Source organism: Formica exsecta, unplaced genomic scaffold (assembly GCF_003651465.1).
Source record: "Formica exsecta isolate Colony F162 unplaced genomic scaffold, ASM365146v1 scaffold211, whole genome shotgun sequence".
Lineage (NCBI taxonomy): Eukaryota > Metazoa > Arthropoda > Insecta > Hymenoptera > Formicidae > Formica > Formica exsecta.
The window spans coordinates 1,453,008-1,469,565 of record NW_021849408.1 but is presented as its reverse complement, the minus strand read 5'-3'; the positions used below and the strand labels follow the sequence as shown (position 1 = coordinate 1,469,565).

General features: G+C 30.8%; 2 protein-coding genes across 2 annotated transcripts; one reads left to right on the top strand and one right to left on the bottom strand.

Moving 5' to 3' along the window:
* The first annotated feature begins 1,161 nt into the window (after positions 1-1,161).
* On the top strand, positions 1,162-3,376 carry LOC115235199 (dnaJ homolog subfamily C member 4-like). The gene is made up of 4 exons (XM_029806823.1): positions 1,162-1,401; positions 1,618-1,708; positions 1,875-2,032; positions 3,006-3,376. The coding sequence occupies exons 1-4, from the start codon at positions 1,331-1,333 to the stop codon at positions 3,319-3,321; spliced, it is 636 nt and encodes a 211-aa protein (XP_029662683.1). The 5' UTR covers positions 1,162-1,330; the 3' UTR covers positions 3,322-3,376.
* Positions 3,377-3,506: 130 nt separating this feature from the next.
* Positions 3,507-16,012, bottom strand: LOC115235198 (dopamine N-acetyltransferase-like). Its single transcript, XM_029806822.1, is given in 5 exon segments — positions 3,507-4,028; positions 4,116-4,332; positions 6,411-6,529; positions 6,531-6,646; positions 15,909-16,012. Coding segments are annotated over 5 exon segments (672 nt in total). The 5' UTR covers positions 15,930-16,012; the 3' UTR covers positions 3,507-3,829.
* Positions 16,013-16,558: the final 546 nt, after the last annotated feature.

The following is a 16,558-nucleotide window of genomic DNA, read 5'->3' as shown; positions in this document are numbered from 1 at the left end:
CGTTAATAAGTTACCGGTAGGGTCACCCATGCCGGACAGGTCGAAGGGGAAGAGTCAGACTAAGAGAGATACTGTAGTTATATTTTTTATATTAATATTTTTAAATAAAATGAAAGTGAAAAAGACAATAATAGAGAAAAGGGAGTTTTAATCGTTCTTGAAATTAATGTCGTATAAATATATATCTAAATGTCCTGAGAAAAGAATTATTTTTGCATTTCCGGCCTTTTAATTAAAATTCTGAATAGAATTCCACAAGATAGAAAAAACATTCTTAACATTTTATACGCTAAAAAAACAATATTGCACAAGATATCGCGATTTTTTGACATTTTATGACATTTTGCGAAAATCTGATAGCTGATAGTATCACCGGCGATCATATGAACGTGAACAAATTAATTAACGCTATCAACAATTAAAACTACTTAAAAAACAATAGAACACGGTTAAAACTATAAGAAAATATAATTAATTATGCTTATATATATATTTGTTTATAATAGTTTTTAATGTGCATTGGTGCGCACTAGTGCAGCCAACTGAATTCATAAATTAAAACATTAATTGAATAATATAATTATAAAAAAAAATTAATAATAAAAGATTATATAAATTAAAAGCATGATTTGATAATGTTTAAAATGCTTAATTTTTTTCAAGAATAAGAAAAAAGTGAAAGCAATTTATTGTAAATATCTTCTACACGTTATATTTAAAAATTAGGAATAAAATTATTAAAAAAATTTATTTAAGAGAATTTATTTCATTTTACATGCGCATATATATAAAAATACTTCAATTATAATTTATTATCGCTATATATTAAAATGACAAAATATCATGTGCAGCTAATAAAACATTAATAAATCCATAATATTTCTCTGCATTTTTGATCCACGATGTGTTTAGCACGGACATGCACCAAAACCGGTCGTTTTACCATAGCATCAAAAAGTGAATTTGGCTATGTAGTTCTGCCGGCTCTAAAGTGGATCTAGTTAGCGCCACTGTATCAGCTAGGGAAACAGTCTCACGACAAATGGCGGTGTAGCTTCTCTCTGCTCTTAGGAGCCGTTAAAGCAGTTTTTTCGTTTATCAACTATAGAGTTAGTATATCGAGCGCGCTTATAAAGGAATTTACCTTACAAACTTATGCAACCAACACGTCCTCTCTGAAAATATCAGCGATACATGTCGACAGTCGACATGTTATTTTTACATTGCGTAGATAATGGCAGAGGCAGAGTTCGTCTGACATATTAATCTCTGATGCGCAAAATGTTTTGCAATGTCGCCGAAATGATTGCTTCATTCGAAGATACTGCAAATGATGGCACAACTTTTTCGAATGTGTAAACCGGAAATCTGTTGGGTAGTTAGAAGTTATGGAACTCATAGGTTAGTTATCCTTATTTTGCTGTCAAACTGCAGCAAACTTGTTCTTTTTAGCGATATTTTCTGTATATTTTTTTTGTTTTCTTTTTTTTATTTCTCTTCGATATATTGAAATATATATTTATTTCATCCTGAGTATTAAAAGTGTAATATGTACTGTGGTATTGCTAAAAAGGACAGACCTAATACTTTCAATATAGCACGCAGTTTCTTTTAAAGATACCAACAAGATCATTACGGAACCTTAAATGTTTCATCCAATGCATCGCAAGAAGAAATCAGACGAGCTTTCCTTAAATTGTCAAAACAAGTATGTTATAAATAATTTTATAGATAATTCATTTTTTAATCGAGATGGGATTAAATATAAATATTCTCTTTAGCTTGTCTGATATAATAAAACCAAACATAACGTGCTTCTATTTTAACTATTCTATGTTCTTAAGTCATATAAATTGTACTTTTGTTTTTGCTAGCTACATCCTGATACTAGTGGAAAACACAGTCATTCTGATTTTGTAAAATTGAATGAGGCTTATTCGATTTTGGGGAAAGAAAATACTAGACGCCAATATGATTTAGGCTTGAAGTACAGTAAAAGCAATCCATCCTATACATATAACTCACAAAACAGGTAAAATTTGTATAATATTTTAGAAAATGGAGTAAATATTTAATATATATATATAACACTCCAACCATTTTTTTTTTTAACTTACATATTCTATATATTTTGGGTAGAAAACCTCAAAAAAAGAACATTGTAGACAAGCGCGAAATAATTAAAAACATATACAATTGTTTTTACCATGAAACTTTTGCATAAAACATTTTTTAATAATTTAGAAATAATTTATTAAATATCTAGAATAATTTTCGAGATATATCGAGAAAAGCAAAATACCGTTCTATACATATGAGGGATGCTTTCACCTCTTAGAACCGTTTTTGGGTCGCAATTGAACATTCCTAAATTTATCTATTATTAGCCCTCCTACATGTCTAAAGTTTCATCAGAATCAAAATTTTCGGGTTCGCGAAGTTCCCTTGTGAGCCACACAGTATCTCATGCCACTATATTCGTTCAGTTCAGTTATATAGATTCCTCTTAGAATTTTACAATATAATCAATCACATTTTTTATTTTTCGAAACAAAATATATAAGTTTCAAATAAATTGATGAAGTCCCTTTTATATTGAACATTTATCGAATATTAAATATCGAATATTGAGTATATAAAAAGAGATGAATATATTCATTGATTATGCAATATGGAAACAACTGTTATTTTTTAGATTTCTACTTTTGCATCACTGGTTTTCTATTTTCACCAAAAACTAATATAAAAATTTAAAATTATTGAATTAATATGTGTGTGTGTGTGTATGTATTTATACTATTCTAAAAATATATTGGAAATAAGCCATAAAATTCAATGATTATTTTCAGTGATTATTTTAATGCCAAAATAGAATATTTTGAATGTTTTTCTAAAAAAGGCTGCCAAAAGATTTATTTTTACAATTGATTCTACATATTATTTAATATGTACAGATATAAAAAATATAATGTAATTGATGAAGAAAATGGAATGTATTATTGCAGCCAATATGGGAGTCGATGGGAATATGAAGTACGTACAGCGGGAGGACCATGGCCACCACCTCAACAAAAACCAAATGCACACTTTGGTCGTGTAATGGCTTTTCTATTTCTTGGGTTGGGGTTGGTACACTTTATTTTTATGGTTTATTCTATTAGAATGAAAAAGATTGTGAATCTTCGAAATAATGAATTAGAAAATGAATACCAACAGACTAGAAATGTAGCACATAACAAATCCAATGATAGTCAATATGTCATAGAGAATATTAATTCTGCAAAGGATCTTAATGAGTTCCTGGATAAAGATAGCAATTGATTTTAGTATGAATAATTTATCAAAAACTAAATTAAAAAGTCTATTATTAAACATGAGTATTTTGTTTTCACACATTTTTTCTCGACATCCTTTTCTCCTCTCTATTAGAAATAAAAATAAACGTGATCTTTTCTATTTGTGTGATTTTTGAAGAGGGATAAAAATTTATATTATTTTTATTATCAGGCTTTGCTTATTTATTTAAAAAAATTGAAAGTGTCATAATATATAATATTACATACATAACAGATGATACATAAAAGTAATGAGAATGTGCTTTCATTCTATCATGTCTGAAACAATTCTTATAAAATATTTTATTTTTTACTTATGATTGTATGTGCATTTAAAGAAATGTTTATTTCATGAAGAAAAGATAAAACACAGAGCAAATATCTCAATTATACATCTTTAATATTTTCTTGTCAAACTGAATTCTTGTTTGTTATCGATTCCGACGACCACTTTTTTATTCTAATACCAACTTTTTATTTAATTTTTTTGCTCTTTATAATTTTTTTATGTAACTAACAACTGCTGTGTGAGGCGAAGCAGGTGAAAAAATTGGTTTTCCTTCTTCATCCACGTAGTCGTTATAATCGAGTTTGTATATCGCGTCAAAGCCAATTCGTGCACAAAGTTTGCCGGAAAATAAGGACGAGCAATCTGCCCTAGCGTAATGAAATCCTTGCTCCTTCGCAATTTCTCTAAAGATAGATAAGTAAAAAATATAACGTTCATTTGAACGCGTCGTTCATATTGAGCTCTAAATCTATTATTAAGACAATACTCACATTGCTTTTTCTATGAGAGCCTTTGCAACGCCTTTTCCTCTCCAATTTGTATCTACTGAGATTATTTTGATTTCCAAAACGTTTAAATCTCGAAATTGTCCATCTACATTCACACTTTTGTCTATATGATGCAATAATCTCAATATTTTCTTAAATTTTGGGTTTTTGCATGACTTTATGTATTCTGGCTCTTCATCCGGTGGGGGATCTGTTTTACCTGTAGCGAAAAAGTAAGATAAATTCTTTGTATATACTACAAAATACTAGCTACATATAAGTAATTTATGTTAAATGCATGTAATGGCGATAATGCAACATATGTTGCTTAATAGACAGAACCAACGTTGCTATTTAGTAGACATTAATATGCGGCTATTAAGTTAATATAATTGATGATTAAAGGTTCCTTTTCCCGCGATGTAGATCATTTGCACATTCATTGGCGGTTGTTCGTGATGTTTCCAAAGTAATACTTTTTTTTAGTTCTCCTTGGATTTCAATGTTCATACGAGGTTTTGAAAATGAAAAATTATTTTAATAGATATGGTCCCATTTACATATGTAGTATGTACAACCACGCAGGGCGTTTACTATTACTTTAACGACGACTATTAATTACCAGACAAGCCATGAATTAAATTAACAACCGCATAATTGATACGACAGACAACGGTACACGTGATGCCGTTTAAAAGTCCAAAGAGAGAGAGAAAATATTATACTTCCATATAGGATGATTGAACTCTTCCTCAGTTTAAAATATAATAATTTATTTTTTGTACAAAAAATTTAGTTAAAGAAATGAAATGTTTCGACTGTTCCATTAATCTTATTATTATCTGATATAATAAAAAAATATCGATGAAAAAAGCAAATTATTCTATGAACCTAATAGATATATAACTATCTTTTTAATTTAGTGAGAAAAAATATTTTCTTTCTTTTTTGTGAGAGTGCGTTATATCATCTTTTTATGAACTTTGCAATGAAATTATTCATCATATTAAGAGATCAAATGAACGATATCTGGTTAATATTTTTCTCGAACATTATAAAAATTGTAATATATAAATCTATTATTGGAAACTTTATATGGAAACATAATACTTTTTTAATCTTCTCACATAAAGATATAATGTTTCTTTTTTTTTTTAAATATGTTACTTTGAAAAAAATATAAATTTTAATTGAATAATGCTTATTTTAGTCTGTTGCTATTTTCGTGCTGTTGCACGTTAAGCTATTATCTATACTATATTATTATTTATCTATAGTCGTTAATTGCTTAAATTCTTGATTAATATTTTTCGCGATATCGTTGGCGTGAGAGAGAGAGAGAGAGAGATTCACGCAATGCATAATTTCCAATTCTAATTTTCGAATATCGCGTAAGCTTATTTGCGTGTCTTATGTGCATTTAAATCTAAATATATATATATATTTATCAGCAGATAAATCGCAGAGATGTAATTATCTTTTTTGAATCACAACTGGTACCGGATAATTAATAACTCACGAGATTATTCGAGATCCATAACATTTTACGTAACATTGAATAGTACCGTTGGACTTTTTCAGTTTCTTTTCTGAATTTATTTGCATATGCGATAGATCTCAAATTAAATGGCAATTTTTGCATCTGTTCAACCGAGACACATGCGTATTAAAGGAAGATCAAAATAAATGTTTATCTTTTATAACGGGTACATGTATATTCATCGAATGCTTCTTTGATCGCAGATATAGGATATCAAACTAACAAGAGCAACATTTAATGTAATATTATAAACGATTGTAGAATTTCAATCACTTTAATGATATCAGCAAGATTAAAGCAAAAACAGTTTTAATGAACAAATATTGATGATTCAATCTTTTGTGGGTTAGAAAAAATTGTTCGTTTTCGCTAAAATTTATTTCTATAAGAATATATGCACACACATACGTAATGACTAACACACTCTATACTGGAAAAATACAACAAGATAATTCATTTAGATTATATAAAATGCATGAAAAATTCATTGAAATTCATTGCGAGTGATTATAATTACAATGTTTTCGTTTTAAGATTTAAAGAGAAAATGTGTCTACAAATAAAAAGAAGTTTCGTAGAGCATTTATCGTATGAATAAACATTTATTTTTATCTTCCTTTAATATTCATGTCTCGGTTGCGTGTGTAAGCAGATGCGAAAATCATCACTTAATTTGAAATCTATCGCGGATATAGGAATAAATGCATACGGAAGGAAAAACTGAAAAAATCCAACGGTAAAATTAATTGCAATCTTACCATTGAGCAGGACACCGATAATTGCACCACTCGTAGTAACCGCCATTAAACTCAAATTATTTTCGAACGACGAATAGCTGCAATAGTCCTCCAATTCCATGCAAGTACTGTTCTCTCCGTTCATCCCTGAAGAAGAACCTTCTCAGGAATTTTAGTATCCTTGATTTATCGTCCTTGTTAATTATCTCGATGTGATAGTCCATATCACTGTTCAATCCGTCGGCCGAATCGGCTAACTGAAATAAGAATGTTGTAAAATAGGATATTATGCAATTATGAGGCTTTAGAGAAATTTATTTAATATTATAGGAGAAGAGATTATAATACATTTTTTGCTTTAATTTATATAATTAAAATTTGATATATTTAGAAATTTAAAGAAAATTTGAAATTGGTATTTTATGACGAATCGAATAGTCGATATCCTATCCTGAAAATATCTGACAAATTATCAGTATCGATTGCCGTTAATCGAAAATGTAGATGAAGATTTTTTAATTAAAGCTATCTGTACTTAATGGGATATTGAATAGACCGAGACGTAAAGCATGTAATTACGACAATAAAAAATTCAGTATAATTTGTATGAAAAATTATACTTCTTGGATCGGGGATTCGGAGAAGATTATCATAAATGGGAGTGTTCTCCAGCTTGTTACGCTGTATGTCGGCGTTGATACGCGTGTGACCATTTATTCAACGCCGTTTTATCGTATTTATGACGTTGATCGTTCATTGAGCGGTCAACGTCACCCAGTGCTAATTTATCATTGATCTACTTCTAGGCAGTGATTTATAAGAGTCAATAAGATCGCTTTTGCGTGTATAACGTGCGTTTTGGCACGAGCTTCGCGAACGACGCAAAGATCTAAAGGAAAATTATAATGAATTTCATGATATCTACTTTTAGACACTCTTTTTTGAAGATTTAGAATTATGAATTTTGTCTCTTAGACGTCTGCATTGTTACTGTAACATCGCGACACGTTGTTCAAAATATAAATGTGAAACGTGTAAAACTTCTTTTCCTTGAATGTTATTATTCGCGTGTAGCTCGAAATGTCCTTCCATTGGCAAATGATTTTGAAGATAATTGTTAAATAATATGCTGATAATATTTGTCGCAATTAAAGTAACCGGTACTTCAGCATTATGCATTGTTGCGTTTCTATAAGAATGCCCTTGTCATCATCTGATTTACGTCACGCCAAGGGTAGCGCATCCTTACTTGCATTAAGAGATCTTACGTTTAGTTTCTTTCAGTGTAATTAATAATCTGCATAATAATCTCTTATTTCCGACAATTGCCGTGAGAAAATGATTACATCATCGCGCTGAACGTTTTCTTATACATTACATGAAGAGCAACGAACATATCCCCCTTTCTCTCTATTTTTCTCTACATAGAAGTATAACTTGATTCTTTGAAAAAGTATCATCATATCCAGTGATTACAAATTGCATTGTGGTAAAATTTCGATACGATAAGCACATGCAAAGACGATTCCTATATTCATCCAAAATAAAACAGTGAAATTTCAAAGGAAACGAATGTGTAACGTAAATAATAAAAATTATAACGGCCGTGAATCGAAATTATGCTGCTGGGGCATCACGATTTTTAATTCATTTAAAATATAATTTTCCATATCTATCGCATCAAGAATAAAACGTTCTGAAATTATATCGAATCTTGCTCTAAAAAAAACATCTCACACGATATATTTAAATTAAATTATTACGCTTTAATAATTGATTAAATTATTACACCTGAAGATTCAGATTTTAAACCATTACAATACGATATTCAATTCCATCGATCTCAATTTTTGCATTATTTTAATTCTCTTCTGGATTTCTTATTGAGTTGGTCCACCCTATTTTCTTACCGAGTATCTCGTAATCTTCGGTTTTTCTTTCACGAAACTGGTAGTGGTCTTGTCACTGGCGATACACATCGCATTGACCAGATTTGACGCGTGTATTTTCTCCATGATGAATGATATGAGATTCGCAAACTTTTTTACACTTCTTTGTTCGATGAAGCGTAGAATAACTTTCGGAAATTTTTTGATCGCGAAAACGTCGGTGTATAAGTTGCGTGTAACAATTGCGTGGAAGAAAGTCCTAAGCGTTAAAATGCTGTCAGTTGCTGTCGTCGAATGCAATGGTAATCTAACACTGCGCATTGTGATAGCATGCCGTCTATCTTATATACGTTCTGTAATAGCGGCAGAAGGAGTGCTTGCAGGTTCAGGGACAGCCATATATAGTTTAGGATACTTAGAGTTGGTAAACGCCTCCATTCACATTTTAATATCGAAGCATATCTGTCAGTAATATCTCGATCGCGATTATCACTATGTAATTATGCTAAAGATTTGTATAATTTTGCTACAATTTGTTACGATAAACCAAGTAGATCTGCGTCTTTACCACTTTGAATAACATTGCATTGAGAACATAAGAGATTAAATAAAAATTTCGGAGATATATAGAGACAATAATTTTTTGATCATTTTCTAAATAATATAAACATTTCATATTTTATATGTTTAATATGTGGCCTATTTAACTTGCGTTTATATTATTAGAATACGCATGTAAAATTTAATATTAAATATTTTTATATCTAGAATAGATTTCGCGAGTTCAGTGCGTGATTCTATATTACATGCAGATAGATAATAATCCGCAAGACAACCTGATTTGGGGTCGGTTTGCTATTTAGAATTTATAGAAAAATGTAGCATCGCGTGTTGTATATGAAATCGGAGAATAACTTTTGTTTGACGTTGTTGTTTGACGTAACATGGTTGCGCATATTGTAAGAAATAATGAACGTTAATTGGTACATCCGTATACTTTTAACACTCAAACGTGTACTTGTTTTATTATATGCATTAGGCATTATTTAACATCGAAAAGCAATTAAATTAACGGAAAGTTAATATTTATCTTCTACTTGTATGGACATGTACGTTTCTTGAAACGGAACGGAAAATATTGCAAATAGATCCGTCCAATCAGAATCCCACTTGCTATCTGTTCTTGTCGAACCGACACTTTCTTGTGTTTAATGAGCGAATAGAAAACATGGGAATATGAAATTAATATCACTTCATTATTCGATCTGCGACTTTAAATTAACGTAATGATCGAAAAATCGCTGACGTTACAATAATCTACCTAGTATTATAATTTGCATTATGTACGGGCATCGAAAAATCGATTTGCCATATACATATGGAGAAATCTTGTCTATAAATCATCTATAAATATATCATTTTGTCTATAGATTTTTAGCATTTTGCGCTGAGGTCGTTTACGTTCCATATAATGATATGATTGTGCTATATGAATATAGAACGGGACATGTCAAAGACAATGACGAATGGTCACTCCCGGTATGAAGGTTACTGATGTAACCGTATAAGTCGTATCTAAAATAAGACATGGTACCTTGGAGACAATACAATAGTAAGGATCGTATAATTCAATTCATGTTATTCTTATCCTAAATATATAGGATTTATTGATTCTCTCGCCATACATTATATAAAGTATCTCGCATCGACACATGGTAGATTTATTTAAAATCCATTCAAAATTTGATTTTCTTTGCAACAATAATCGGAGAAAAAATGATCATTTTTACAATAATTCGCAGATTAAACACAATTAAAAACTATTCGTTTTCGGTGAAAATGATCAGCTTTTAACGAGCCAATATCGCCTGTAGCAACGGTGACTTAAGTCGCGCGGAGGTGCGGCAGGAATTGCGAATCATCACGATGGTGGCGTCCTTTGATCGCGACATTCGATAAGTGAAACTATCGATAAACGATCGACAATGAAATATAGTCTCTCTTGAACGTTCTCTCCGGTTCTTTCGAACCGGATGCGCTAACGAAATCCTGAACGAATATTCTAATTATAATACTTTTCACATTCGACGGGTAAAGAGGGGATAACACAGTCAGTGAATGGTAAAATTTTGTCATACGAGGAACGGCAACCTTAAAAAAATTTATTAGAACAGCGAAAAATTGTCCTTGAAATGCAGAATAAATCGTTATATTTTAAATGTATCAACTGCTTTGAATATTTCTCTTGTTAGTGGATCGATGCAAATTTTTGTTTTCTTAGATAATTTTATATACACGGACCCGAACTTATATGCCAATAAACTACTGTAATTTTTGTTACTATATCTTTATATACGATATTAATTTCTTAGCACCGTTCTCTCTTACGTTAGTCGAGAGTTTTTAGCTCGATGCTAGAGTGATGCGAAACTCGATCGCTTCTGGATGTGATATCGTATATCTATCGATGTATCAAATATCCTGATATTCAGAGAGGTCTTTGTTCCATCATTCTTTATCATTTACATAAATTTCTTTTGTTACACTTGTAATAAATTACTTATAAAATTAAAATATAGAAGACAAAATATATCAAATAAACAGATAACATAAAAAATTGATAGAAAAGATGTTTGGTGCAGTTGAAAAAATATATTGGAATTGCGCGAAAAAACTGATATAAAAAAAAAAGAATAAAAAATAGTGGCCATGAAACTTTAATCGTGTGGAACTCATACATTCGATATTCGATTCGTCCAATTAAATTAAATTGGTGTTCGATGAAAATAACCGCAAGCATACATTCCTCGAATGGGAATCTTTAATCTTGGGAAGGTCAATTTTATCATGTTAACTTAAGGCGTGCTTGCGATTTATTGGAGTGCCTTTGGCATGAAGAACAAGTTGTCCGTCTCACCATGATCGTAATGTATTTTGTTTTGATAAGTCGGTTTTAAAGAGGCTATTTTATAGGCGGAATACTACGGCCTTGAGTGAACGGTCAATAGGATTGTGTTTTTGCTATTGCGTTTACTATCGAATGCATATACCGTTCATTATGCGAATAAAACTTCAGCAAAAACGAAACGTTTTCTGATACACGATAAGACACACCCCTCCGTTTATATTATGATAAAAATAGAGAAGAGATATCAAAACATCGTCGTAACATTTTGTTCTTCCTCTTAACTGAAAATTGAAAATATTTATTTTTATTAAAGACTGCGCTTCCTATCAGATTATATCACAGTTCTTTGAGCAAATGGACTTTCTGAAAAAAAAGTGAGATTTGAGAAATTAATTATAAAATAACTAAAAAAAAATAACTAAAAGTATGGTAAAAATCACAATAAAAAAGATCGGAATAAAAATGCAATAGGTTTAGATACCTAGGATTATTTAAACAATAAGTGCTATGGACTTTTGATGAATAAACTAATTATAAATGAACCAAGTTAATATTAGTTTATATCAGCTCTGATAAACTGTGGCATCTAATTGCTAAAAAATGAAATGTCAATTTAACGAGACCTATGTTAATTTCGATCGAATCTTTCGTCTATGCATTTGCATATCCCTTGTATCGTACGAAAAGATTAAATTATGCTAACACAGAAAACCTCTAGTTCTACTTGTTCTGTTATTACTCGTATTTAATATCTTGTATATCTGAAAAAAATTAATATGTTATTAATTTGAGTTTCTGTGTTTCAAAAATAAAAATCGTCTGGAATTATTAGAAATTAAAATATTTTAAAATTGCAACCTACTCTCTCCGATATTTTAGTTTTTTTTTTTTTCGATAAATTGAAATTTATAAGACGTTATTTATTTTAAAATTAAAGTCGTGTTGAACGTCTTTGCACGTGTCGACTAACACGTTATCCTCAACATGACTGTGTAATACGATCCTTTATGAAATTTGATTCACGACCGCTTCAAAATGGACTAAATAATCGTGAGAGATATACCATATAACGAATTAGTCTAATAATTCACAATTTACTTGTAAGATTGTTAAATAAATATTTTGCTAGAGAATATATATATGTATATATTAAAATCAATATCACACATATATCTATTAATTAAGATTGAATTGTTATATTAACTCGAGAATCAATTTACGTCAATGTCCGTTTTCTAAGGCATATAAGTCTGTCGAATCTCCTTGAAATTATTTTGCGGACTAATATTGACATTAGATTGCACGCAAGAATTAAACTGTTTACTAGACTAACTAGACAGATGCACTAGGCAGACACTAGATGCATACTGATGCAATACGTAAACGCGTATAAATGCGAACATTTAACTAGAGATAGTACAGTTATAGACCGCAATGGATCTGTTTTCAAAATGAATCAATCGCTCCTGCTTGATCAGCCGTAAAAGGCTATTAACAAAAAAAATTAACTTTTATTATCTCTTTTATTATCTTTTTAATTTTTATGATCTCAAATAAATTTATGTTTGATAGAAAAAGAAGGCGGAACATTATGACGAAAAAAAAAATTCTCTTATTGTATATAGTCTATTAATTTTTTTATGTGATGAATTCACATTAGATGACTAGAAAGACCTGAAAAAGACAATATTCGTTTTTGCTAACATTTTGTTCTATATGATATTGTTACTATCTATTTCTTAAATAGAATAATTATTGTATATTAAAAAATAGGGATACACATAAAATGCTTAAGATATGTTTTTTTTTATGTTTTTGCATGCATCGTGCAAGAAAGAGGAAAGGATTTAAGATTAGATTTAAGGTAATCTCAAGATATATTTGTATCCTACAAAAATGTACAATTGAAACAAGTATTGAAACGAATCTTGCCGAAATTTGTAAAAATTAATAGCGTTAATGTCTAAAGCCATTAACATTCAAGTGTGACTGCGATTGCGATCGCTTGATGTGAGCGAAAATTTGTCGGAACAAACTCAACGATTAGCGGATGCAAATAATGCATTCGTCGCGTATCACATGAGATCTGTACACGCGGGTGTATTGCGTCAGAACAAAGCAAAGTATATACTTGATTGCACCTGCGAAATGCCTCGTTCTGCTTCTATTGCTCTGCTGTATCCGATCAATTTTATCCGCGCGTTATTGTGCGCGCAGATGCCGGATGCTGTGATCCTGATTGCCCGTGATAGATGCATAAATAACTATAAATTTTATGCGTCGAGACATTCTGTGAATGGCGGATAAAATCGCATCTCGCACACGACTGTAACGCATCGTGCGTTGCAAAAAATGTTTATTATTGCCGTAAATGAATAGACAGGTCTGCCTGATTTTGCGGTCTGAAAAAAAACGAATAGTTTCCTACAGTCTTTTTGTGCGCTGAATTCAAATCCGCAAGGTAAAATGATCTATTACGTCAAATTTTTGAGAAAAACGGTGTTGAAACTCCAAAAAAATGCGTTTTTTAACAATTTTTGAAAATTTGTAGCAGATGAACCTGATATTCAAAAGACTTCAGACAGAGCTCAAATGAAAGCTTGAACATTGTACTTTAATATAAAAATATCGAATCTTTTACCGCAGGTACTATCGAACCTCAGGCGCGTTTTGTTTTAAGATATAATCGCATCAAGATTAAAAGTGAGTAAAATTATTTACTCACAGTTGACAGTAAAAAATTACAATTTTTTTAAAAAAATTATAATTTTTTTTAACAAATGAAAAAAAAACGTTTTTAGTGCGATCAAGCACTTTTAATCTCGTGTATTGAATCTATGATTAAAACTTTTACTGTTTGCAATGGTTTTGCATCGGACTGCATGGGGTAATCGTTCTACTTACATACAGTACGATTACACCTAAAAACAAAACGCGTCTGAAATTCGATGATACTTGCGGTAAAAGATTCGATATTTTTATATTAAAGTCCAATGTTCAAGCTTTCATTTGAGCCCTATTTGAAGTCTCTTGCACATCGGATTTGTCTGCTACAAATTTTAAAAAATGGTAAAAAACGCGTTTTTTGTGAGATTTCAACCCCGTTTTTCTCGAAAATCTGACGTGATAGACCATTTTGCCTTGCGAATTTAGATTCAGCGCACAAAAAATTACAACATATAAAAGCTACTCGTTTTTTTCAGATCGCAGAAAAAATATAAAATTATGCAGACCTGTGTTATCGGCATGTTTAGTCATTTCTGTTTATCATAATGGTTGTCCTTTGCTTAATGACTTGCACGGATATATCGAGCACTTAGATAAGCGCGCTATCATTCGATGAGTTATTAGTTTGCATTAGCAATATATTAGCAATATATTAATTGGGAATATTCTGTTGCGTCAAAAGCTACTGCAGTACAGGGTGTCCCGGATTTAGCGAAATACTTCATCTAAAAATTCTTTAATCAGTTTTGAATTTTTATCTGTCATAGATATGATGTAAAACGCTGTCTTTTTGGGGGAACCGTTTAATTTTCAACATTAATTATCTAGATAACCAAACGTCAAAGAGCTGAACGTTAAACATCTACATGAATTTAAATACAAGATCTTACATTCAAATTTAATTATCTTAATAAACCTTTTATTTGTTCGCATCTTTCAAATTTCATTTTTGAGGACTTTGTTTTTATCGGAAAAAAAATTGATTTTAAATCAGTTAGTAGAATCTGTAGATGACAGGCAGCACGATGTATCAGCTATCTTTTATATCATATTGACGGTATCGCGATTATGTGTCCCATGGCACGTGGTGCTCAATTGATCGTTAATGCGTAGGAATTGATTCTGATTGAATGATTCGAATCGACAATTTAGCAGCAATATTCGCACCGCTGTCCAGATTTATTTGATCACGATGTTTATCGTATTTACGGATAATTTGTATAACAATAAATTAAGAGAAGTTAAATTTAAAGATTTAAATTTTTTTATATTTTATTGTTCTTATAAAACAATTTTAATGAAATAATTTTGAACAATTATTTTTATAATATATTCAAATCGTGCGTTCGTCTCGGCTTGGCTTTCATGTGGCGTTTAAACATAGATATTTAGCAGTGGTTATTATTGGCATGGTCGCTTATATGAATCGCGTTCCTTGCAATCCGAACTTAGAAAGACCGGCATTGCTGCGTAGAATTAAGAAAATATTTATAATATTAAGATTGTGATGCACAATGATTAATCGCTGCTAAAAATAAGACAGAATAACGCGTTTTTTTATTTGTATATTAATGTTATGCTTATTATTTAAGTTATATGACAGAGTTCCATAGATATCTCACTTATAAATTATAATATTTTATTATAATTGCTTGAGTTGTGATAAAAAATGACATCACAATAATGAAATTACATTTACATTTAAACATATATAGTTTACATTCAGATAAGGAGAATATAGATTCTAGTATATAATTATATTATTTATTCATTATTTATATTTACATATTATTAGATTAGATTGCACGCATATTTTTTTTGTAGAAATAGTAAAATGATATCGCATAATATAACATATATTATGTCAACGATTCACGATGATTTAATTACACGCAATCGCGTATAAAGAATGTCAAGAAGCGAAGGTATGCTAAAAATAAATTTGAACTCTTCGTGTTCTCTATAAAAAAACTCACGTATTGCGCTTATACGTACCTGGCCCTGACGAACGGCCATTTATCACTTCCTCGTTAAAAGACGCGTACGGTATCCTGTCTCCTTTAACGTGTACTGGCAACTACGCACTGACAGTGTAAGAAGGACGATCGGGTGCAGGCCACTACTATCCGGCGACATATATAATATATCTCCCCCTCGTTTATTTCTCCATTAAATTTGATTAGGAAGTGAGATCTGTGGCGATCAGAGTAAATGGGTTCCCCTTGCACTGATGTACTTGGGACGAGTCCCTTTCGTATACGGAGATCTACTACCGCATGCATTGACAAACTCATTGTGGCATCGTTTGACGTAATATAACCGCGCTCATAGACACTCTGTAAAATTTTCTAATCAAAGTGAACTGTTCGTTCTTATCAATCTTTTCTAATTCGTCTTTTTTTACGATAGATGTACGCGATTATTTGCGCAATTTATTTTCAAACGCGCGTACGATTTGAACGGGGATTATCTCGCTGATATCTCGTTTACATTAATAATGTTTTCATGTCGCGATTAAAGAGCCATTTAATCTGATGGGATTAAAAGATACGCATTGACTTTAACGTTAACGTGATTTATTTTTTATCGAGGACAGGTCGAGTCTCATTGCAAACAATTACTTTCAGCGCTGAATCCATCGCGAA

Coding starts and splice junctions, on each gene's coding strand:
- LOC115235199 (XM_029806823.1), top strand. CDS start 1,331: ATGATGGCACAACTTTTTCGAATGTGTAAACCGGAAATCTGTTGGGTA. Junction 1,709..1,874: donor TCCTTAAATTGTCAAAACAA/GTATGTTATAAA, acceptor TGTTTTTGCTAG/CTACATCCTGATACTAGTGG. Junction 2,033..3,005: donor ACATATAACTCACAAAACAG/GTAAAATTTGTA, acceptor GTATTATTGCAG/CCAATATGGGAGTCGATGGG.